At 38.7% G+C, this 23,299-nt stretch overlaps 5 protein-coding genes across 5 annotated transcripts; all 5 read left to right on the top strand.

Moving 5' to 3' along the window:
* Window positions 1–737: 737 nt before the first annotated feature.
* On the top strand, window positions 738–1,843 carry LOC131309898 (uncharacterized). The gene is made up of 2 exons (XM_058336598.1): window positions 738–910; window positions 1,496–1,843. The coding sequence occupies exons 1-2, from the start codon at window positions 805–807 to the stop codon at window positions 1,621–1,623; spliced, it is 234 nt and encodes a 77-aa protein (XP_058192581.1). The 5' UTR covers window positions 738–804; the 3' UTR covers window positions 1,624–1,843.
* Window positions 1,844–4,655: 2,812 nt separating this feature from the next.
* On the top strand, window positions 4,656–7,989 carry LOC131309889 (GDSL esterase/lipase APG-like). Its single transcript, XM_058336584.1, has 5 exons — window positions 4,656–4,975; window positions 5,095–5,225; window positions 5,686–5,919; window positions 6,508–6,763; window positions 7,685–7,989. The coding sequence occupies exons 1-5, from the start codon at window positions 4,732–4,734 to the stop codon at window positions 7,879–7,881; spliced, it is 1,062 nt and encodes a 353-aa protein (XP_058192567.1). The 5' UTR covers window positions 4,656–4,731; the 3' UTR covers window positions 7,882–7,989.
* A 2,129-nt stretch (window positions 7,990–10,118) lies between these two features.
* Window positions 10,119–11,382, top strand: LOC131309892 (acid phosphatase 1-like). Its single transcript, XM_058336590.1, has 3 exons — window positions 10,119–10,588; window positions 10,695–10,904; window positions 11,040–11,382. The coding sequence occupies exons 1-3, from the start codon at window positions 10,191–10,193 to the stop codon at window positions 11,215–11,217; spliced, it is 786 nt and encodes a 261-aa protein (XP_058192573.1). The 5' UTR covers window positions 10,119–10,190; the 3' UTR covers window positions 11,218–11,382.
* Window positions 11,383–16,213: 4,831 nt separating this feature from the next.
* Window positions 16,214–18,296, top strand: LOC131309893 (acid phosphatase 1-like). The gene is made up of 2 exons (XM_058336591.1): window positions 16,214–16,679; window positions 17,853–18,296. Exons 1-2 carry the CDS (start codon window positions 16,222–16,224, stop codon window positions 18,019–18,021), a joined length of 627 nt encoding a protein of 208 aa, XP_058192574.1. The 5' UTR covers window positions 16,214–16,221; the 3' UTR covers window positions 18,022–18,296.
* Window positions 18,297–19,769: 1,473 nt separating this feature from the next.
* LOC131309897 (profilin-like) lies at window positions 19,770–23,299 on the top strand. Its single transcript, XM_058336597.1, has 3 exons — window positions 19,770–20,086; window positions 21,259–21,396; window positions 22,900–23,299. The coding sequence occupies exons 1-3, from the start codon at window positions 19,964–19,966 to the stop codon at window positions 23,032–23,034; spliced, it is 396 nt and encodes a 131-aa protein (XP_058192580.1). The 5' UTR covers window positions 19,770–19,963; the 3' UTR covers window positions 23,035–23,299.

Raw genomic sequence — 23,299 nt, 5'->3', positions numbered from 1 at the left:
GTTCGGTTGGACCAACAATGAATGGGACTTGGCACAGATTGCCTAAACTAGAAGGTACAAAATGCCTAAACTAGAAGGTAGTGGTCGGGCGGGTCGAGCCCTTTCAACTGGCTCATTGGGTTTGGAGCACAATTTCGGCCCATCCCCACAAGTGCAAATATATGACGCTCCACTTGTATCAATAAAAAAAATTGTCCAATCTATACCTCATATACAACCCATTTTTTGGATCAATCATCTGTCTAGACGAGAGGAGTCTAAAAAGTACAAAATTATGGCAGAAGGTAAAAAAAAAAGTTCACTAAAGACGAAAAAAATATCAAACAGATGTTTTATCTCTCTAAAGTGCCGTCTTATTTCATAGTATTTATCAACGTTGGTCCATATTTTTATACTTTTCCGAACTAACCCCAAAAATTACAACGAAAAACTAAACAATATGTTACGAAAAGTAAAATAAATATCAAAATAAGTTTTAGACTTTTAAGTTTACAAGAATGCTGAAGTCGACCGGAGAGAAGCCTACTCCAGAAAAAAGTCCTTGAAGTTCATTATTGACTTTGAAAAGCTTCAAGGAGAAAAATAAAACTCTTAATTTCAAAACCAACCATGGACTTGAGACTTTCAATCCAAACAACACGGCTGAGGCACACAACTTACATATAATTAACAAACAAAATAAACTGTTGACTTAAAAACCCTCACTGGCTCTCCCTATATATATGCTCACTACGGTATATTTGTAGATAAGGCAATCGATCATCAACTTCATTGCTTGGTAGCTTGTTGAAATTGTCATCAGCAATGGAAAGTAAATCCCACAAGACTGTTTTTGTGACGCTTGTCGTCTTTGCCATGGTGTTATCTCCTATGGTAACCTCGTGCGAAGCTGCTCGATCGACTCACCGAGGTAGTTTTTCCATTTTCGTTTCGTGTTTTCAAAAACAAAAACAATGAAACAGGTTGCGAAACGATGGGTGTTTTCGTAATGTGATTGCATTTTTGTATTGGTAGATTTCTGAACTTTCATTTTCAGTAGTAAAGAAGTGGCTCGTCTTTGGGGCGAAACGCTCCACTTGGGCCTTGTGGGTTACTGCCTAACCTAATTTGGTGGTTGGATCCATTCGTTAAGCACGATAAAATCAAAATTGATTTATTAATCTTAACCACATGATTTTCTGATGAAATAACGTAGTATCTACATGATTCAAATCTTATCTTAGATGACCCTTCAACTTGAATGAATTAGTCGTCATAATTGGCCATTCAACAACTTAAACTTGAAAGAAACGGCAGTCTAATTGGATGGAACACCAAAGCTTCTACAAAATGGGGTGTTTTCATAAAACTTTCTCCTAAAGAAGTTTTTCGAGAAAACAAAACACAGGATCTAAAAAGTAAAACAACACCAGAAAAAACAACATTCAAGATTCTTTTTTATTTCTCTTGCTCGTCTTTTTTAATGTCATTTCTTGTTTCTTTCTTTTTCGCGCAGAACTTCTCCAGAGGCCGCCGATATGTCCTGCTTGTGTGTGTTGTGCACCTCCACCACCGGGCTCATGTTGCCGTTGCTGTGCTACTCCTACTCCTGTGGCGATTGTATCTGAAAATGGAACACCATGAGAAGCTGTTGTGTTCAATTGCAGGCGTTATGAAACCTCTTCGGCGAAATTGATCCAAGATACTTACAATAATGAGGGGTTGTTTGCGATATACTTGTAATTTTTGGGGGGTATTTGCATACTAGCAGTAAGCAGTATATAGAATGGGGGACTTTTGCCCCCCTCCGTTTTTATCTCCAATAATAAAAACATGCTCTACGAGTTTTAATATGTTTTCTCAATTTTTGCGTGTGATTTTGATAGAATTTAGTCCACCTGCAACATTGGAGTTCTTGGTTACTGCCACATGGAGTTTTCTTTCCAAGGGGAGAGAGAGAGAGAGGAATGTGGGACTTGATACGAACAAGTGTGTGGAAACTTTATATCCATCTCAAAATCAATTGGCAATGAGTGGAGAGGTCCCAAATGTTATTAAGCACTTAATAACATTTGGGACCTCTCCACTCATTGCCAATTGATTTTGAGATGGATATAAAGTTTCAACATAGTATCAGAGCGGGACCCGTTCCACCCCACATTTTATAAAATTAACAATCCACACCCCGTGATGACAGACCGGCGAAAAGGCTGCACGATGATAGAACCCAAAAGTGGCCACACGTGACAGACCTCAAAAGCGGCTGCACGTGAGAGGGGATGTTAAGATATAAAGTCCCACATTGCTTGGGAGTGGAATGGGTGATCACTTAATAACATTTGGAACTTCTCCACTCATTGCCAATTGATTTTGAGATGGATATAAAGTTTCCACAGTGTGGGTGTACCTTCTTCTTCTTTTTTCACCAAAATAAAAAAGTCCACATGAAAGGAACTTTTTTTCATCCAACACTTGGAATGAAAGTTTTAACCGAAAAACTGAACCGACCAACCGAACCAATCTATTTTTAACAAATTCGGTCGGTGTTCAGAATAATTCGGTTCGGTTGGACCAACAATGAATGGGACTTGGCACAGATTGCCTAAACTAGAAGGTACAAAATGCCTAAACTAGAAGGTAGTGGTCGGGCGGGTCGAGCCCTTTCAACTGGCTCATTGGGTTTGGAGCACAATTTCGGCCCATCCCCACAAGTGCAAATATATGACGCTCCACTTGTATCAATAAAAAAAATTGTCCAATCTATACCTCATATACAACCCAATGGACTTACTTTCTGCCCACTGTTAAGCCCAAATATACAATTTTGCAAACCGACATGAGAAAGCAAACCATTGGGGCCATGGTGGCCAAATTTGATATTCTGTCCAAACACTCCAAATCTTGGGCCACTGGAGAATTTGCCGGAGTTAACTTCAAGGTTTCAAAATTAGTTGAGATCCACGCAAACTGACCTAAACATCCGGTTATTAGAAAACAGAATAATTTTGCATTACCATCTCCCCTGCTCATAAGCTTTTAATGCTCCATACCCCCTTTATTTGACGGAATTAATAGTGGAAGAAATACATAATTCTAGTTCCCCTTTCGTTTTGGAGTGGTGCTCTAGAATTAAACTATAATCTAAGTGGGTGACATAAGTAATCGCATCAAATTAAACAGAAATGGATAAGGACTGAGCCATGAGTATTCAAATGTGGTCAATTGTCCCAACCCCACTTTTATTTTCATTTTTTTTTAAAATGGTAGGAGATTTCATTCATACAAAATAAACATAAAATCAAAGAGGGTTATCAATCTCAAAACAGAGACAACAACCAGGAGGTCTAGATTTATAAGCTTTTCACTCCAAAGCCTCACAAACCACCACAGGATTCCTTGATCATCATGAGCCAGCATTCTGACAACCGGGTTCCAAAATCAACGAACGAAAACCACAAAAGTTGGCAAGAAACCAAAGAGAAACACTCCCCAAAATGAAGGAGGTCTTCACAAATAGAGCCCACATTAACCATCTAGTACAGATAACCAAAATTGAACTCCATTGGGCCCAAATTCATTACCCTCTGGGCCAAAATTTTTATTTTTTTTTCAATCAGTTGAAGAGATCATTACATCATGTATGAAGCACAAAGTACAAATCACGGGACACTACATCCATTGTGTAAGAGTCCATGAGAAAACCAAATCCAACAACTGAACCAACAGGATAAATAAGTTCATCAAAACGATCACAATCATTATAAGCCCAACTCAACTACAAGCTCCATTAATGGGGGAAATAATCCAACAAATACAAAGGAAAGAACACTCGAACTCCTGACTTCTTAGTGAGATGCAAGAATTTGGTCAATTAAGCTAGCCCCAGTTGGTTCACTGGGCCAAACTTGCAAACCAAAATTGAACTCCATTGACTTTTACTATATTTTTGACCTCACAATTTTAAATCCTGACTTTGTTCTGGTAAAGTTTGAAACTAATGATATCATACTCTGCCTATTTCTATGGTACTATTTCATATCTGAAGAAATTTTTTTTTTTTTTGATCCGCATATCTGAAGATTCGATCACCTAAGTTTCTACCGCCGCGCCTAATTAATACTGTACGAAAGAAAACACGGCAAACTCATCTGTCGACTTGGTCGTCCATGCTCCATTGCTGGCTGGCTCTATATATTAGAGCCAGAAACATTTTGTTACCAGACAGTTCAACCAAGCACATGCACACATTCTCTCGTGGCTGCCACTTCCAGTGCCATCTTTCAATTCATTCATCATCTCCCCAACCACTTCTCCCCCTCTCATGCTAGTTGTATCATAACTGTCGCTTCCATTAAATCTGTTCGAGTGACACCTAAAAGTCCAAAGCTCATTTGCTAGCTGTACACAATTTATGCAGATGTTTAACTAGAATTTCATGTCCGGGCCAGTTTATTCACTGATCGATTGATACTGGGACCCTGATGTTTTGAACAAGAAAACCATCATTGGCATCAATAGTTTTGTTGGCCATACGTCGGAGTCGAACCCACGAGCTTGGGAAAGTCTCATGTTGTCATGCTCCTACTCGACTACCCCTTCGGATATTAATGTCATGCTTTTAATGCTGCATAACAACTTCTACTCAACTTTCATCTTCCTTCTTCAATTGGGTTCCTCTTTGTTCTCTCTCTTATATATAGGGTCCTACGAAATCAAATCAAATCAAAGCCAAAGACTTCACTTCTATACAGAATGGGCATCCATTTCAGATGGATATTGGTTTTTCTTGTGGAAATAGCAATTTTCTCCTCAAGTGGGGAGGCTCAAGGTCTGGTGCCAGCAATTTTCACATTTGGAGACTCAGCAGTAGATGTGGGGAACAATGACTATATCCACACCATTTTCAAGGCTAATTACCCACCTTATGGAAGAGACTTCATCAACCACAAACCAACTGGAAGGTTCTGTAATGGGAAACTTGCCACTGATATCACTGGTAATTAATTATTTCAAGAATTAATCAACCGCTGAGATTCATTCAATTTGATCTCCCTGTTTAATTTTGTAAGTACCAAGATCAAAATTGAAATAATTGGGCATTTTTTTTCTCTGCAGCTGATACATTGGGCTTTACAACATACCCACCAGCGTATCTTAGCCCACAGGCCTCAGGGAAAAACCTGCTTATTGGAGCCAATTTTGCTTCTGCTGCATCTGGCTATGATGACAAAACAGCCATCATGAGCGTATGATATTTATTTTTTTGAGAAATGGCAAGAAACTCATACAATGTAGGCTAGAAGGTTAGTAAGTTAGTAAACGTCAATCTTGAACTCGAGACCTTGGTAAACTGGAAACAAATACCCAACCAATTGGGCCAGATTGCAAATTTTTTTTTCGTGATTTGATAGTCATATATACAGAACTGACACACCTCCAAAAAAATCAAGATTGTACAATAGCTAGGCTATGGAGCATTTTATGTCTCAATAATGCTTGGAATAGAAAACTTATTGGGTGGTATTGGGACACCGTTCACTGGGCTCCACAGAAATGTGTGATGGTAAAAGGGGTTGGGATAGCACGTACGTGCCGATGCCCCAAGATCACTAAATAAATTACCCACTTGGAACTCAGACATCTAACACAAAACGACTAGATATGTGTAATCCAGTACTTAATTGTGTTTTATTTTTGTGCATGCAGCATGCAATTCCCTTGACACAACAGTTGCAATTTTACAAGGAGTACCAAGCGAAGCTAGCGAAGGTGGCAGGGAATCAAAAGGCGGCATCAATCATAAAGGATGGATTATACTTAGTGAGCTTTGGCAGCAGTGATTTTGTGCAGAATTACTATGTCAACCCTTTTCTCAACAAGCTCTACACTCCCGATCAGTATTCCTCCTACCTGGTTGCCATTTTTTCAAGCTTTGTCAAGGTACCCTAAGGCCTAAACCATGTTGGTTTCGTTATAAACTTCTCTTCATAAATTTGTACGAAGGAAATATCTTTTTTAATGGAGCTTCCGTGAATGGGGATTTACCGAGGTGAATCTTGTGTGTCCGTTCCGGCTTTGGACGATCCGGATTTAATTGAAATTTTTACAGAGAAGAGTTGAGACCATCCAAACACGAAACAGATGGCCCAGATTGCGCGCCTCCGTGAATAAGACAATCTCTTGTACAAATTGTACTCCATCGGTGTTTGTCCATTTTTTTATTTTTAAGTGTCCCAAAATGTTTGTTCATTTGACTTTTAATTGAATCATTTTTCCCTTTTTGCCTTTTCTGTAGTGGAATAAAGTAACTTTTTAGATAAAGTTAAGGGCAAATATGAAAAGTTGTATCTTTTTAGGTGTAATTATTGTGTTCCCTAAGAGAATTAAAATTTTGAGGGTGGACAAACAAATTGGGATAGAGGGAGTATTAATTTACAAAGAAAAAAAAATGATCTTTACTCAATACTTTGGAAAGTTTGGAATTGATTGAAAGACATGACAAGTTTTGCTTTGGTTGTTGACAAACAGGATTTGTACAAATTGGGAGCCAGAAGAATTGGAGTTACTTCACTCCCACCACTGGGTTGCCTACCAGCAACCATAACTCTGTTTGGATTCCATGAAAGTGGGTGTGTCTCAAGAATCAACACTGATGCTCAAGGGTTCAACAAGAAGATCACCTCTGCCGCAACCAATCTCCCAAAGCAACTGCCCGGGCTGAAAATTGTGGTCTTCGACATTTTCAAATCCCTCTACGACCTCGTTCAGGCTCCTTCAAATCACGGTATGAACGTATTTCTATTTTCTTTGCTAAGCTAAAAAGGGTGGAGGAGAGTGCGACCAGGCGTAACAACCTTCCCCTGAAAGTGATCATAGAGACTCTAGACCCGCGACAGATCCCGGTAGGGACCAAAGAGCCATAACAACTACTGCCCCACCAAAACCTAGCCGGCCAAAGCCGGGCTATCCAGAAGAACAAAATTCGAGAGGGCGTGTTAGCACGATTCGAACTTGAGACTTCCTGGCTCACCCAAACCCAATGGTAAGCCTTGCAAAATTAGTCCCCATGTCCTCTTGCTGGCTCTAGGCGTTTTAGATATGGGCCAAAATGTTGCGGCCCAAACCCTGCCCAATGGTCCCGGTCCAGTGCGCAGGCTGCGGGCTAACAGGCTGACTATTGAGCTATTTTCTCTTGGGAAAATGACGGCCAAAAACATGTTTTGATAATTAATATTCATCAAGGATATTTTCAGCATTTAAACCCGTCCTTGGCCGTCATTTCCCCTTTTCCCTTTGCATATGTATATGTCAATTTGCAAGCTAATTAGTTGGGCCGGGCTTCGAAACCTAGGCGCCCCAATCCAGCCCATGTTCTTTTCGGGCTAGCCCGGTGGCGAGTCGACTCACGGATAAAATGATGACCCTAGTTAAGTCAGCTTGAATAGAGGATGGCACGGGAGGGAGATCTTTCATGTCTTTCAAAATCCAGCCCATAGGGAGGAGGGATTCAAACCCCCAACAAGGTGACGGTCAGTGATGTGTAATGAACAAAAAAAGCAACTGCTGAGCATAATAAACACAATGAATTCAAATTATTCGCTCCACCACGCGATAGTGATTTTCAATAAATAAATTTCGTATTCGTCCCTACCAACAAAAGGTCTGCGATGTCATTGTGTATATGCATTTTGCCGAATTACTTTAGGGTTTGCGGAAGCAAGGAGAGGCTGTTGCGGTACAGGGACGGTGGAGACGACATCGTTGTTGTGCAATCCCAAGTCGATAGGAACATGTAGAAATGCTACTCAATACGTGTTTTGGGACGCCGTTCACCCTTCCGAAGCTGCTAACCAGGTTCTTGCCGATGCCTTGATCGTCCAAGGAATCGACCTCATCGGATGAAAGCACGAAGTTACAGTTTTTTCACATTCACAACGTCTGTACTCTACTATTACGTACACTAATGTTGTGTACTCAAGACTCCAATTATCTATATAACTACTTGTTTTATTTCCCTTCTTACTGAGAGTATCAGAGGCCGGCAAAAAGAAAGATCAAGTAATCACAGAACTCACAAAAATTCATATTATAAAACAGAGCAGATTTTTTTTTGAAAATTTCTAGGCATATAAATGAAAGCAACCTCTACTATCGTTAGATCACTTTTATTTTAAATTTATAGCCATTATTTTAAAAGATGCAAAGAATATTTTCATAATAAATCTATCATTCTCTATCCTCACTTTTAGGCAATGTATTTCTATGTAAAATTATGTTGTTTTATAGTATGATAAAATAGAAAATATCTCAAAATGGTAACTAACGCTTTGTGAAATTTACAACTATCTCGTAAAGCAATTGGGTAGTATGGACAATTTATTTAAGTTGAGACTATGATACATTATAGCATGCCTTTAGGTACGGACATCGACTAGTGATTAAATAAATTGACGCGAATCTAACAAATACTTAGAAATGACAACAAAATGTGCAGTCCAGCTCTTTGCCTCGGTTAATTCCTTTGCATCTATTTCTCTTTTTACCGTTTCCTTTGCATCTGTTAGTTACACTTATTTCCTTTAAGCCTCAGCTTATTTCCTTTCGTCTTATTTTCAATTTTTTTGGGTAAAAAAAAAGGGGGGGAATTAATTTCTACACTCATTTTTTTGATATCCACACTCACTTTTTCGTCTTTTAGCAAAAAAATACATACACTTTCAACACTAAAATTCAAAAAAGAAAGTGTGGTTTTCAAAAAAGGGAGTGTAGAAATCAATTCCCTAAAAAAAATTATTTTTCTAATTTGTCTGCCAAATTTAAAAGTAGTCCACTCCAGAAAAGCCAAGCTTCTTTTTCTCTTCTTTTTTAAAAGATTATTTTAAAAATTAAGTTCGATACAAAAAAGTTGGGGCATTGACAATGAGCCCCATCATGGGCGTTTAGGATTTAGCCTAAATTCCTTGTGGACTAATTTACTAACACTCCACTAACCCCACTTATGTATACAATATTGGAAAAATAATAATTTAAAACTAATCTCGTGAATCATGTCTTGTGAGTGTTGGTAATATCGGCAATCAAGAACTGCAGTGCAAAGCTTTTTTGTATCAGTTCTTATATTTTTTTTATGTATGTAAAAATCAGATCAATTCTTTCGACATCCGTCTGTAGATGCACGTTTGAACTTAATCTCAATGAGTAATCCATGAGAATCAAACTGAGACGAAATTACTTTTCGTGCAATTTTACAACTTTTTTTTTTCTTATAACTCGAGAAATTCTTGAGTGCAAATAGGGTACGGCTGACGACTGACGTGGTATCCAACACGCACATTCGGACCGACCAAAAATGCAACTAACGGTCTGGATTGAAACAAAATTTTCTTTTCTTTTTTTAAATCTGTTCGGTACTTTCAATCTGGACTATTGGTTGCATTTTTGGACGGCTTGGATGTGAACGTCGGGTACCACATGGTACCTGATTTGCAACCAATAATTTCTCAAGTATTCAAGTTAGTTTACGTATACTTCAACTAATTTTGAAACCAATCGCACCGTCACAATTTTAGTAGTAATAAGGAAAATAACATTAAAAGAATATAATGGGTCCTTTTTCGCCCTTTGACCAGTTTTTTTGTGTTTTCTATTTCGTTTTCACTTAGGATTATAAACAAACGTTACAAACCAAATTTTAATTAATATTTTTCTTAAGTTCGTTGGAGCAAGTTTAAGCCACTACGTACCTGGCTTGTTCAGTACGTTTGTGATCGATGTGTAAAAATTCAAACTAGCTACTCGAGATCAAATATGTTCAACTCAATTAAAGTTCATCTCTTAAGTTCGACTTGTTTATCACCACTAAGTCTAGTTCCTACAAAAAATATTTTGAATGGCGAACCACAGCTCTTAGGGCGGTGGATAATGTGTAAACCGTGTATTGATATCCGTATAATGTATATTCAAATTAGAACTTTTTTGACGTTATATATGTATTATTCACCGTCCAGTGGACTATGATTAGCACCCAATTAGAATCATCTATGTTTAAATCCATGAGGGCACCAGCCACGAGGGTTACAATCCATGACCAATTTTATTTTATTTTTGAAAGAAAATCCATGAGGGCATAGGAGCATAGCTTATTTAAAGAACCCAAACGTTCCTAATCTGTCAACAACCTCCTCTAGTAAGTAGTAACACCAAAAAAAAAAATGGAGGCCGCCTTATGTTTCTTACTTGCCACTACCCTAGCAACAACTTCCCAAGCTTACCAAAGCCACCTCCTCCCACACTCCGGTGGTGGTGCCGCCACTTCTGCCGCCCACCGTCTCCACCACAACAAAATTTCCTGCTCGAGCTGGCGTCTCGCTGTCGAAACCAACAACACTGTTGGGTGGGACATCGTCCCGGGAGAATGCGCAGAATATGTTGCTAACTACATGCTTGGCCCTCAATACCCAGAAGATTGCTTTGCAGTGATTTCTACTGCTTTGGCATACGCCAAGAACCTCACACTAGCAGGAGATGGCAAAGACATTTGGGTGTTTGACCTTGATGAAACTGCTCTCTCTGAATTAGACTATTATTCTCTCCCTGATGTTGCATTTGGGTAATTAAGTACTACTCATGATATCCTTGTTGATTATATAGGCATTCCAAAAGCATTCTCATTGTCTCCATTTTTAGGGGTCTAATTATAATGTTGTGAAATTCAGGGCAAAGGAATATAACTCGACAAAGAAGAAGGAGTATCAGAAGAAAGGAACAACACCGGCATTGCCGGCTGTTCTTGAACTCTACAAAGAATTGGTGCCTCTGGGGTTTAAGATTGTCTTCCTATCAGCATCATCAGAATCCAACAGAGAATCTAGGGTTTCCAACTTGAAAAGAGTCGGTTACCATACCTGGGAGAAGCTCATACTCAAGTACTAATAAGTACTTTCGAATTTCTTTTGGGGCCGGCCGGGCAGTCTTACTATATATAGAGATTTCAATTTCAATGATAATGGATTTTGCATTCCTGAGTCATTTTTTCTAATGATGATGTTGGGTGCGTGCAGACAAACATCAGAACATGGTACATCATCGTTAATGTACAAATCTAAGAAAAGGACGGAGCTTGTTGAAGCGGGATACAGAATCATGGGAAACATGGGAGATCAATGGAGTGATATATCGAGCTCCAACCCCGGCAACCGCACTTTCAAGCTGCCCAATCCAATGTATTACGTCAATTAATAATCAGGTAGCTTTGGGGCTAGCTAGCTAGCTATCCCTTGTGTATGTTTCAGGAGAAAATATAACTTGAGAAATGCCCAAAAAATAAAGTCTGTGGACTAATATATATAGCATTGTTGTTTAATTCCCACCCAAATGCATGTACTCGTTGAAGCGTTGTATTAATTTGCTTCTTTGCTACTATTTTTTTTTTGACAAAAGTGAAAACATTGTATTGATAAACGCCTAGCGGCACTTACAAAACGGAGATCATTACAAAGAACTTGGACAAAGCCAAACTAATCGTCCAACAAATAGAAAACAAGTAAATCACAAGGCAATCAATGTCTTTTCATTCTAACCCAGACATGGCCTGACACAATAGCGACACTTTTAAATTGCCTAACAACCAATTAGGAGTCTCAAACGAGAAAAAGTGCAAAGTTAAGGACAAAAGACACCAAATATCCAGATGATCAGGTGCACTCCAGCCAAGTATGAACGCACCAATGAACTCTCAAGAACTACAAATCTGCCAAGCCGCCACGGGTTGCCTCGCCAAAGACATCATATAGGGATAGAACGCTGAAATATAGATATCGTTGTGAAACAACCTCGATTGAGAGAATCTGATTTGTAGACAAAATTCGTCCGAAGACGAAACTAATAACTCTCGTTGAACGAGAGACAAAACTCTCGTAGAACGAGAGACAAAACTCTCACAGATCAGACGACAAGTCGTAGATCTGGAGAGACAGAATGAAAAAAAACAAAAACAAACACAAAGAAGTGGAGTCGGTAGTACCATGGCCTCCCCCTCCCGCCGCCGCACACGGGTATGGAACCCACGGGGGGAGGGGAAGGGAGAAGATCGAGAAGATGTGGTGGCTAGGGTTGAGAGAGAGGAAGAGAGAGAGGAAATTACTATCAGACGGAACAAATAATAAATTTCTTTGCTACTATAATCTAGGGGTTAGCTTACTAGCTTATTAATTACGTCAGGAAAGATATCTTGATTGCCTTCAATTATGGGCACAAAATATTAAAACTGAAAGAATTCATAGTTTCTCTCAAAGAATTCATGGTTTCTCTCAGAAGATAAACAATGAATTTAATTTGCTCCTTTCTTTCTAGACATTGGACCATTCGATGATGATAGCTCTCACATAAATTCTTAAGTTTCAAATCTTAATTAATAACGGGCGTACAATTTTGCGAAAAAGTGGCAAGAAATTGCTGTAAGATAAAAAAGTCTTACAGCAATGTACGTACGCGGCAATTCTCCGATCGAGCACCCGATGAATCCTCATATTTTTTCTTCATCTCTCATGTCTTAAGCTGATTTGGCAATTTCCAAAATGTTCCATTAAAACTAGTGAGAAACTTTGTGACATGCACCAAAATGTTTTAAACTTTCGAATTATGGAAATTTCTTTAGATGGGAAGTATCAAGATCATTTGGTCCCCAAAATAAAAGTCACCATCCAGTCCATCTCTCTATTTGGTAAGAGTACTACTATTTGCACCGACGGTTTCCGTAGGGAAACCGTACCGACTGCCACGCTTGGCAGTCTCCGGCCACCGGACGGCCGATCCGAGCCGTCCAAAAATTTTAAAAACAAAATCGAGGGGGCCTACGCGGGAATCAATGGCATCCGATGTGTGTAGGGTACTTGATCTGAACACTCTTTTTTTGTGTATATATGTATGCACCTTACACACATCGGATGCCATTGATTCCCGGGTAGGCCCCTTCGGTTTTTTTAAAAAAAAATTTTGGACGGAACGGTCCGGTGGCCGTCGGTACGATTTTCCGAAACCGTCGGTGCAAATAGCTTTTTCGATTTGGTAAACATGGCGAACGTGCGGTGTCCTTTTTTATTATTTGTACCACAAAGCTTAGACACATCAATGTCAATGTTTGGTGACCTGTGTCTTTCTTTAGTTCCCTCATGATGTTATCCTGTGACATTTTTTTCACGTTGGCGATGTACTCACTAACTCAAGGTTTTTTTTAAAAAAAACTGAAAAAACCCTAATATATTGTAAATTAGTGGAAAGAGGAGTGTGGAGTGTAATTTTTTTTTTTTTTTGCCAATGTTATATACATCAATGGGAGTTAAAGGAGTGTTAATATGTTAGTCCACAAACGGTTTAGAGGCTATCCATAACCCTGAATCTCAAACCACCCCTCGTGGGGCTCGAACCATGCCTCCTCTGATGGAAGCGTACCAACTGAGCTAAGAGCTAATTGGTGTGTGGAGTGCGATTTGAACCCTCACTAAATGAAGTGTCCATTACATGTTTGAAAACAAACAATTTTCTTGAGTGCTACTGTTACAGTACCATGCATTTATCCTGAGCGCAGGACTTACATGCACTGCACATGTATCTATGGATTTTCAATCGATCAAGCTGATTTTTTATGTTGATATACTACTCTGTGAGTTCTACAAATGAAAGCTAAGTTTAGACTATTAAAAAAAATGCACACTAAGGTCCACAATGACGGTGGCGGAAAAGCCGTGGTTTCCACCCACAACATAAAGAGAATTTAAACTCTTTGCATCGAATCACTAAAATGTTGTCCTCTCCTCTTCCTTTAGAGTTTTGACTAGCATTTTCCAACCCAATCCAAGTCCAGATCTATTCTCGTGTTTGGATGGTATTGTGGCTTACGAATCACTTTTCTTCTCTTTTCGATTAATTCTGAGGGTTTAATCCACCGTCTATTTGCGAGAAGTCCAATTAAAATCGAAATAGTTACTCCATTTGAATTGACCTCAAAAAATTTGATAACACCTGAAAAGTTTTAAATTTGAGAACTTAGAGAGAGCAAATCTTTAAATTTCAAGCCTTGATCACCAGGCTAACGGCGTTAGCAACCGGAGATGTTGCTTTAGTCCAACTTTCACATGTGGTGGCCATTTTAATTGTTTAAGGTGAATAACATAAAATAAAAATAAATTACATAAGCGCAAAAAAATAAGAGTGGAAAAATCGTTTTCCAAATAAAAATGTTAAAGAGAAAAGACAATGCTCCGGCCGGCCCCACGCGTATTATCTTGTTCTCACATACACAGAAAATGAATTGCCAGAATATAATAAATACAAAAAATGAAAAGAACAAAACAAGGTCGTTGTATTACTACTAATTAAGACATGCAGTTTGGTCCCCAAAACAAGTCACCATCTCTCTTTATTTCGTAAAACATGCATGGGAACGTGCCTTGGCCCTTGGGTTGGGTTCGCATTTTATTTTTCACCACAAGGGATTAGATGGTTATTTTTAACCCATATTAAGTAATTTTTGGGCCTATAGATATCATATGGGAAGTCATTTTGCTTCATTTTAAATAAGCAATGCAAATACTAACTATTCTATTTATTATGTCAACAAAAAAATATTCTAATTTGTAGTCATGGATTCGTGTATATTCTCCAACGGGAGCTTTTCTAGTGAGCTAGCTATAGCATTGGATGTCACTCAACTCAGACTAGATAGTTGAGCCCAATGAGCAAGGCCCAAAAAGTCCAACGGCAAGACCGTTAACCACGTCCAACCGGCCTGTGGAGTGGTTGGCTGGTCAAGGTGTTGGGCGTTTGCCTGTTTGGATGACGTATGCAACAGGGTGGGGTCACGCTAGTGTCGAGTGGGATGCCGGCCACGTGGTGTCTGTGAATGTGTCATTTTAAAATTGTGATCATCTACGACGTACGTTATTCCCAAGAAATGGCTATTGGTGATGATATAGGGAGCACAAGGCGGGCACGAGCCTAATCGGAGCCTAAGTTTAGTCTCTCTACATGAAGATATAGAACGAGTTCCCTTACTATCTGTTACAAAGTGCTATTTCTCCTCCAAGCTGAGACTTTACTCAGGCATTGGAGTGCCGGACACACTGGTGTTCGGTTTTGCAGGCTTGAGTTTAGATCAAAATTCTGCCCGATAGGGATTCCCAAGCAGAACCAGATCACACCCCACACTTCCTTAAATTTTTTACTTCCCATATCCTCAGAACAAATGGAAAAGAAGACCCTTTTTTATCGGTAATTGTAGATATATATATATATATATATATATATTCAATAGTTTGTCCTGTTTGACAGATCGATTATGTTTGGAAGGGTGGCAGTAAAATTTTATTCATCTCAAATTTCACCAGATTCTGAAGCATATATCCGATGCCAGGCACGTACACATCAATGGGACGAACTGGCTTGTTTTTAGGTTGCCTCTGGGTGCATTTCTCTTAAAAAATTTGTCTATAGCTTGTGGACTTTGGACAAATTGTTTTCGTTATTTAGAGTTTTAGCTAATGTATATGAAAAGAATGAATTGTCTTGAGATCCGTATTTTTGTGATTTTTTGCCCGTTTAGACAACTATGAATAGCCTCTTTCTTTAATGTGGTGACGTTTCCAACTTTCCGTTCAAGTCGCTGTCCGTGAGCCGGGGATGATGCTGTGCAAGAGTAAAATCAAGTTGACCTCTTTTATGTAGTGGGGGGATGCTCTACCGGGCAACGAAGCCACCTGCCAATCAAGTTTGTATCAGCAGTCCTAGGATTCCACAAAGATTTTAGGATCGATTCACACACTCAAATGGATGGTATCAAGAAATTAGAAACTTGAGTGAACCTGGTCCACACACTCAATTCTGTGGCGTTTTCTTTGCTCTTAATTCCGGAATTTTTTATTTTCTATTTTTGGAGTTCAGGGCACAGTTTTAAGGGTGGGTCTCGACTACTTTTCGCACAGTCTTTTTGGTTATTTTTTTTTAATCTTTCGGAAATTTGGTTCAAATTTTTACATCATATTTTTCGTCTCGATAGGAGTAATTGGAAAACTTTAAAAATATAGACCAAAGTTTAAAAAAGTCCATATAAGACGACGAAAAAGACACAAAAACTTGAGTGTTTATGGTTTTTTCCGTAATGTGATACAAAATTTTAGTGGACATTACAGTAATTTAATTGCCAGGTGAGGTTATTTATAGAGGGCACAGCTTATTTAAAGAACCAAAATGTGCTACCCTCTCACCATTAATTCTCTCCTCGTTACCAAAAATATGGAGGCCACCTTATCTTTCTTCTTTGCCACTATCCTAGTACTATCAACTTCCCGTGCTTCTCCCTCATTTCCCTTCCAAAACCACCGTATCCTCACGCACTCCGATGGTGCTGCCACCTCGGCCACCAACCACCACCGCCACAAAATTTCCTGCCCCAGTTGGCGTCTTGCCGTCGAAACGAACAACATCATTAAGTGGACACTAGTCCCCGAAGCATGCGAGGACTATGTTGCCAATTATATGCTAGGCTCTCGTTACCAAGAAGATTGCTTTGCAGTGACTTCCATTGCTTTGGAATATGCCAAGAACCACACACTTGGTGCAGATGGCAAAGACATTTGGGTCTTTGACATAGATGAGACTGCACCCTCTGAAATTGACTACTATTCTCAACCTGATGTTTCATTTGGGTAAGTTTAAAAATCAAGGCCCATGACCTTTATTGGTTGTTTCTATAGTAGAAGAGTACTATTGAACGAAAAAACTGCTAACTCACGATAATAATATTTTGTTTCTCACAGATACAGATACGAACACGAAATTTCTAAGAAATGAGGACACATCAAAATAAATAAACAGTACTTATTTCATACTAGTAAAAAAAAAAACTATATGAACAAGCACCTATATACATCGCATATACAACATATCACGCTTTTAATTCAAAATATTTGAAGTAATACACGTCTACCTTCTAAAATTTTAACAAATTGCGTATTTAACCCCTGCTGTGTCACTATATATGTGTCCCTCTCGTGTTCCAAACAATTTTTGTAGTGTCCTCAGTAGGTTTCCATATAAGACATGGGGACACGCGAACCTCTAGAAGTGTCGGTGCTTCATAGATAACGCTCATAACTCGCACCACTAGAAGTTACACTTACATATATCCCCCTAACCAACTCCTAACTACACGCCGCCATGACCTGACATGCATGTTCGAGATTCAAGCTTCATTGGTTAAGTTCACTTCCCGATCAATAACGTACTCTTCCCCTGTTTCATTACTTTCTCAGAAAAAATGCATTGAAAATGAATTTAGAAATTGGAATAAGCAGACTATATATATATATATATATATATATATATATATATATATATATATATATATATATATATATATATATATATATATATATATATATAATAATGAAGCTAAATCTTCATCGCACAGTTTATTTTCATAGTATTTTCCATAGAAATCATTCGAGTGTGTACGCCGAATTTGTATATTAGTGTATGTCTTGTACCCAAAGCTGCATACTACCATCCACATATGAACTAAAATGGAAGGAGCGCGGCCCCAGCATCGGCCCAGACTTTTTAGTGGTATGAAGCGAAGATTAAAGGTGACCATTTTTTATTGGAATATTATATGGGATATCAAAACAGGACGGACCGCTAGAATTAGTAAATTTCCGTGAGCTTTAAAGCGGTCTCACCTCAAATTTTAGCTCAAGGCCTGCTCTAAGTGCCCATCAACGTATAGGGAAGCAGCTTTGATAACAAAATGGGACCAAAAAAGACTTCTTAAACTCATAGCTATCACCATTTTTATGGATATTAATGTTGTGTATTTTCAGGGCAAAGAAATTTAACGAGACGAAGAAGAATGAGTATCTTAAGGAAGCAAAATCACCACCATTGGCAGCTGTTCTTGAGCTATACAACAATTTACTGCCTCTAGGGTATAAGATAGTCTTCATTTCAGGAACATCTGAATCTTACAGAGAGTACAGGGAATCCGAATGAAAGGATTTAATACAAACTTTGGTGCAGACAAACTTCGGAACATGGCACAACATCAGTTGTTTACAAATCGAACAAGAGGACGGAGCTTGTTGAAGCAGGATACAGAATCATCGGAAACATGGGAGATCAGTGGAGTGATATATTGGGCTCCCAAGTCGGCGATCGCACTTTCAAGCTTCCCAATCCAATGTACTACATCTCTTGAAAATGCCGGCGTTGTGATCATCAAACATTCTACGTGGGGAGAAAAATTAACTACTTTTGGATTTTAAAAATTAATAAATGGATGGGTCAGATTCATTTTTTTAGTGTGACTCACGCCGTGCCAATGTTGAATCTACACACTAAGTACTTTGTATTCTGGGGTCATCTTCGGAACACTTTTGAGAGCGTACATTGGAATTCGTTTATCTTTCTTGAACAAATACGTAATCTAGAACTACTTGTAGCAGCAATTTAATATCAAATGTTGCTGCCGCGGCTATTAATGAGGATAGTTTCTTTTCTTGATAACCGGATGTCCAGTACATCTTACACGTACCGACTGTTTGTTGATCATACTTCCATAGTTTCTTTCTCATATTCTTGTGCCTTAGCTAACTTTGGATTTTCTTTTTTGGTGTCATTTTCAGTTTGGCTTCTTTAATTTCGGTCACTGGACCCATTTGCCCTTCAAATAACGAGACTGGAAACTTCTACCAGCTTATTCGGCCCAATACACCCAGTTACCGGCGGGCTAACAATGGCCCAATAAAACTGAATCTTTACATAGACCCAGTGCTTTTTTTTCTCTTATTTATACTCAAATAAACAAAGGCAATCCAATGGACCCATCAAATCCTGGATCATGTATTTCAATTTAATTTTCTAGGCCCGCAACAAAAATGAATTTTATCCTAACCTCATAGATTAGATTATTATGCAGAACATATCAAAGGTTTTAACCCGTTTTATCAAATGTGAAAAGAAAATTGCAAATACCGGATCAATTTCCATTGAATTCATTTACCCAAATACAATGTGTCTCGAAACCTGAAAATTATTTGGTGCGCCTGTGAACCCTGGGCCCACATGAACGTGTGGCGAGGGAGAGGTAGCGAAGCCACATGAACTTTGAATTACCTCTCCTCGACACCATATTAAACGATATTCGATTAACATGATTTTTAATAGCATAATTGACAATCTCGACGAGTTCTAAAAGCAAATGATTGTGGTCAATGAAATGGATTCCAAAAAAATGCCCGCAAACAAATATTGATCCAGTCCATGTAGGTTATGAAACAATCCACTGTGGAAAAAATCTTGAATGTTTTCGGGACATCAACACGTGGTGTTTCAATATTATTATCCACTACATACCCACAGCATGTTTATGTGGATCCAAAACTAGTAGTAGAGAAGAAAATTTTTGAGTGCCGGGTGGGTACTACGTGGCCGTGCACACGTGGTATCCGAGCAGCCCATTCAGGTCATCCAAAAGTGTGTTGGATGGCCAAGATTGAAACTCTCTCTCTCTTTTTTCTCTCTCTAAATCCGACCCGTCCAAAATCAAAATGAATGGCTCGGATGCACCGATCGAACATCATGTGGTACCCATCCGGCATCCAAAAATTTATCGTAGTAGAGTACTTTTTCCCAACTAAAGGCTCATCATACCAATGCGTACGGCCTGCACTCCGAACAGCTAAGCCGGGCCGTGAACGGCACTCATTGAATCACGTGAAATCAACGGCTGATAATAGATCACCAACTTTCATCAAGGAGGGAACCGGTCCCTCCAAAATTCTCTCCCTCTCTCTCTCTCTCTTCTCTCTCTCTCTCTCTCTCTCTCCATTTCAGAACTATTTTTACGTCTTCGTCGAAACACAACAACACGAGGTTGTGAGAAGCAGCAAACAAACGAAAGGGCGATCGATTCAAAGAGAATTTATATTCGAAAATGTCGTGGCAAGCGTACGTCGACGATCACCTCATGTGCGACATCGAGGGCAACCACCTCTCCTCCGCCGCCATCATCGGCCACGACGGCAGCGTCTGGGCCCAAAGCTCTTCTTTCCCCCAGGTCCTCTCTCTCTCTCTCTCTCTCTCTCTCTCTCACACACACACACTAAAGCTACTGTTCTCATTGTTTTTCGTAGATCTATTTTTGAAACTTATGTGGTTTCTTTCTCATTTTGAGTTGATTTAGAACTGGTGCCTTATAGATCTATTCGTGGAAATGGTGATTGATAAATGTGTGAATTGTTGATGTGTTGACTAGATCCGTGTCTTCAGCTATTGAATCATGCTACATTATTTCCTCAATTGCTCAGCTTCTTTGTTGATTGATTTAGGGATTCCCTTCGAGTAGTGCTTATTTTGCCGAGATGATTTTAAGAAGGAACAGGATCGATATTAAAAAATGGCGAATGATACTTCAGTCTTTTTATCTAAATTCTGTCATCATTTGTAGGGGGGGAAAAAATCAAAATGAGAATTTCAAGTAATGACCATTTCATTCCAGTTTCATTAAAGTGAGCCCAACACTGCCTTAATCTCTTGAACATGCTTGATTGATTGATATAGGTTTGGGTTAATTAGAAGAGGTTGAGAGGCTTTGATTTCACCTGCATTGTCATTCATAGCTCATTTCGAAACAAATTATAAATGAAAGTAGATATCACATTTTGGGGGGTTGTGATAGTTCTAAAATATCATGAGTTTGTTCCATCGTCACCTGGGAAGTGATCTCAGAATGGATCTCCTTTTTTTTCTGCATTTGAAGTTTTTAGGGTCGTATTGGACAACTTTTGTCCTGCATATTGATATTTTGCATAATTTGATGTTGAATTTACATATCTATAATGATCACCTATTTCTTACTAGAAAAGTTATATAGGTGCCCATTAATAAGAGCGTAAAATGGGTGATTGGATAGACATTGCATGGCTTAGAGATAAGCAGAAAACAATTCAAAAATCTTGATCTTAAAGGGAGAGTTGTTATTCATCATAAACCTAAGTACCGTTGGGTTTCCATAATTTTGCTTCTTTTTACAATTCCTCCAGAAAATCTGAATGGAACTATTTTTTGCTCTTCAGTAATAATTTAGCAGGCTATGGAGTTTCTAGCGCTTCGCTTTATAACATAGTTTTGCTTTTGTGCACATTTTTGTTTCTGTTAGAACGTATTTCCCCATTTCCCATTTGTTTGTCTAGATCTTTAATCAGAGTTCATTTGTGTGCTTATATGTAGTTTAAGACTGAAGAGATCACGGGTATCATGAAAGATTTCGATGAACCTGGCTTTCTTGCTCCCACTGGACTACACCTTGGTGGCACAAAGTACATGGTTATCCAAGGCGAGGCCGGTGCTGTGATCCGTGGGAAGAAGGTATTTCATCTCTTCATTTATCAACTGCTAATACCTTCTTCTTTTATCAACTCGTTTCACGATTTTCATGCTGTTCTTGTCATTCAGATTTTTCCTTTTGCCAGTTTGGCTAACTTATTTTGATTCCATACAAATTTACACATCCAGTTCTTGAAAGTCACTTCCAGTGTTAATTGTGCATTATCCCCATGAAATCTAGTTTCTGCATTACGTCTCTGCCCTTGTCCTTTAGTCATTTTTCAATTACAAGATCTAGATCTTCCTTGTACTTTTTTTTTTTGCTAAGCATCTTCCTTGTACTTTATGCCTGTATGATGGGTAATTGACTCCGTTCTCTATTTGGTGCCTTTAGAAGTTTGAAATTGGTCCTTCTCTATTTAAACAGCAGTTCTTCACGCATCCTGGTTTTCCCAATTAATATCTACATTCATAAGTTTGATTTGCACTGAAGGTCTGTAAGTTTTGATGTAAAATGGTTTCCTGTAAAATATTATACCAATTTTCCATTGCGTGTTTGGACCAAAAGTAAGTAAAACATATTTTTCGAAGTAAAATATTTTCGTGATATGTCAGATGACTTGTCCTGACAGAACATTTCAACTAAACTCTCCTTCATTTTGAAATGTCAAATGATGTTTCAACGATGGTGCAACAGAAGCCAAGTCTCAGTTGTATACTTCGTTGAGCACTTCACCTTTTGACCAAGAAACTCCAATTACGAGAACCTATACCTCGAATTTGTTTTGTTTTTCCAATCAAGGCCAATTTGTCTCTCTTTTTGGTGAATGGAAGACCTCCAGCCGGCATTTGCAGGGGAAGAATAATGCTTTCTTCTGCTTTCCTTTTCCGTTATGTTCTATTAGGTCAACCCATGGAAAGGAAGAGAAAATAATCATTTTCCCTCTTTCTTCTGTTTGAAAGCTAAAGGATGAAAAAAGAAAGAAACAGGGTTTTATGTTCAAGACCTATTCAACTTTCTCTTTGTTTCCCTCATAATAATTTTATCTACTCTTCTCTTTGTTTTGTGGCTTTCAAACACACTGTTTGTGTCCCCAGTGATAAGGTGTCTCTTTTGCTCAACACAGTCTATCGACTTACTTTACGAATACAAACGAACACCCAAGGAAACCCTGTCTGCTTTTTGCATTTGTGCTCTTCTACAGGAGTTACCAGTTCAAGATACAACTCAAGCAATGTCTAAAGGAAATTATTCATCCAGCCCAATTTGCAATCCCATAGATATTTTCCAAATGACACCCTTTCTCGACTAGTTAATAGACAAGCATTTTAAACCCGCAAAGGTTGAAATTTGAAAATTTCCTACATTATTGGTATGATCTCTGAAGTGATCTCTTTCTGTTTGGTATGGGTTCTTTTCCTAGAATATGAAAGTTTCATTACTAGTATAGGTATGTCTTCAAATACAAGGGCATGTCTTGTACATTTACTTCTGTGTTACAACTATTTTTTGGGTTAGAAATGACTAGGACTATTAATTTGTAGGGCTCTGGTGGCGTAACTATAAAGAAAACTGGCCAAGCTCTGATCTTCGGCATCTATGAAGAACCTGTGACTCCAGGACAGTGTAACATGGTGGTTGAGAGGTTGGGAGATTACCTTGTTGAACAGGGCCTGTAGGCCTCTGCTCAAATTAGTGATCTCTTTGAAGATTCTCGTATTGGGCTTGCATTTTTTGTCCCTGCTGTGGCCGTAAACTAGGCAGTGGAGTTGTTGCAGGAAAATAACAGAGACAGCGGAAACAGTTGGTTTTGGCAATTTTTGCCCAATTGATTCCATGTCTTTTGCACATTTTTTATTGATCCTATTGTTTTCAAACCGATTTTTTTGAACTGGTATTGTTTCCAAACCGATTGACGAATGAACATTTGAGATTTTGGTTGTC

Source organism: Rhododendron vialii, chromosome 12a (assembly GCF_030253575.1).
Source record: "Rhododendron vialii isolate Sample 1 chromosome 12a, ASM3025357v1".
NCBI classification, from domain to species: domain Eukaryota; kingdom Viridiplantae; phylum Streptophyta; class Magnoliopsida; order Ericales; family Ericaceae; genus Rhododendron; species Rhododendron vialii.
Note: the sequence above shows the minus strand (reverse complement) of the source record. Positions and strands in the feature narration are given on the sequence as shown.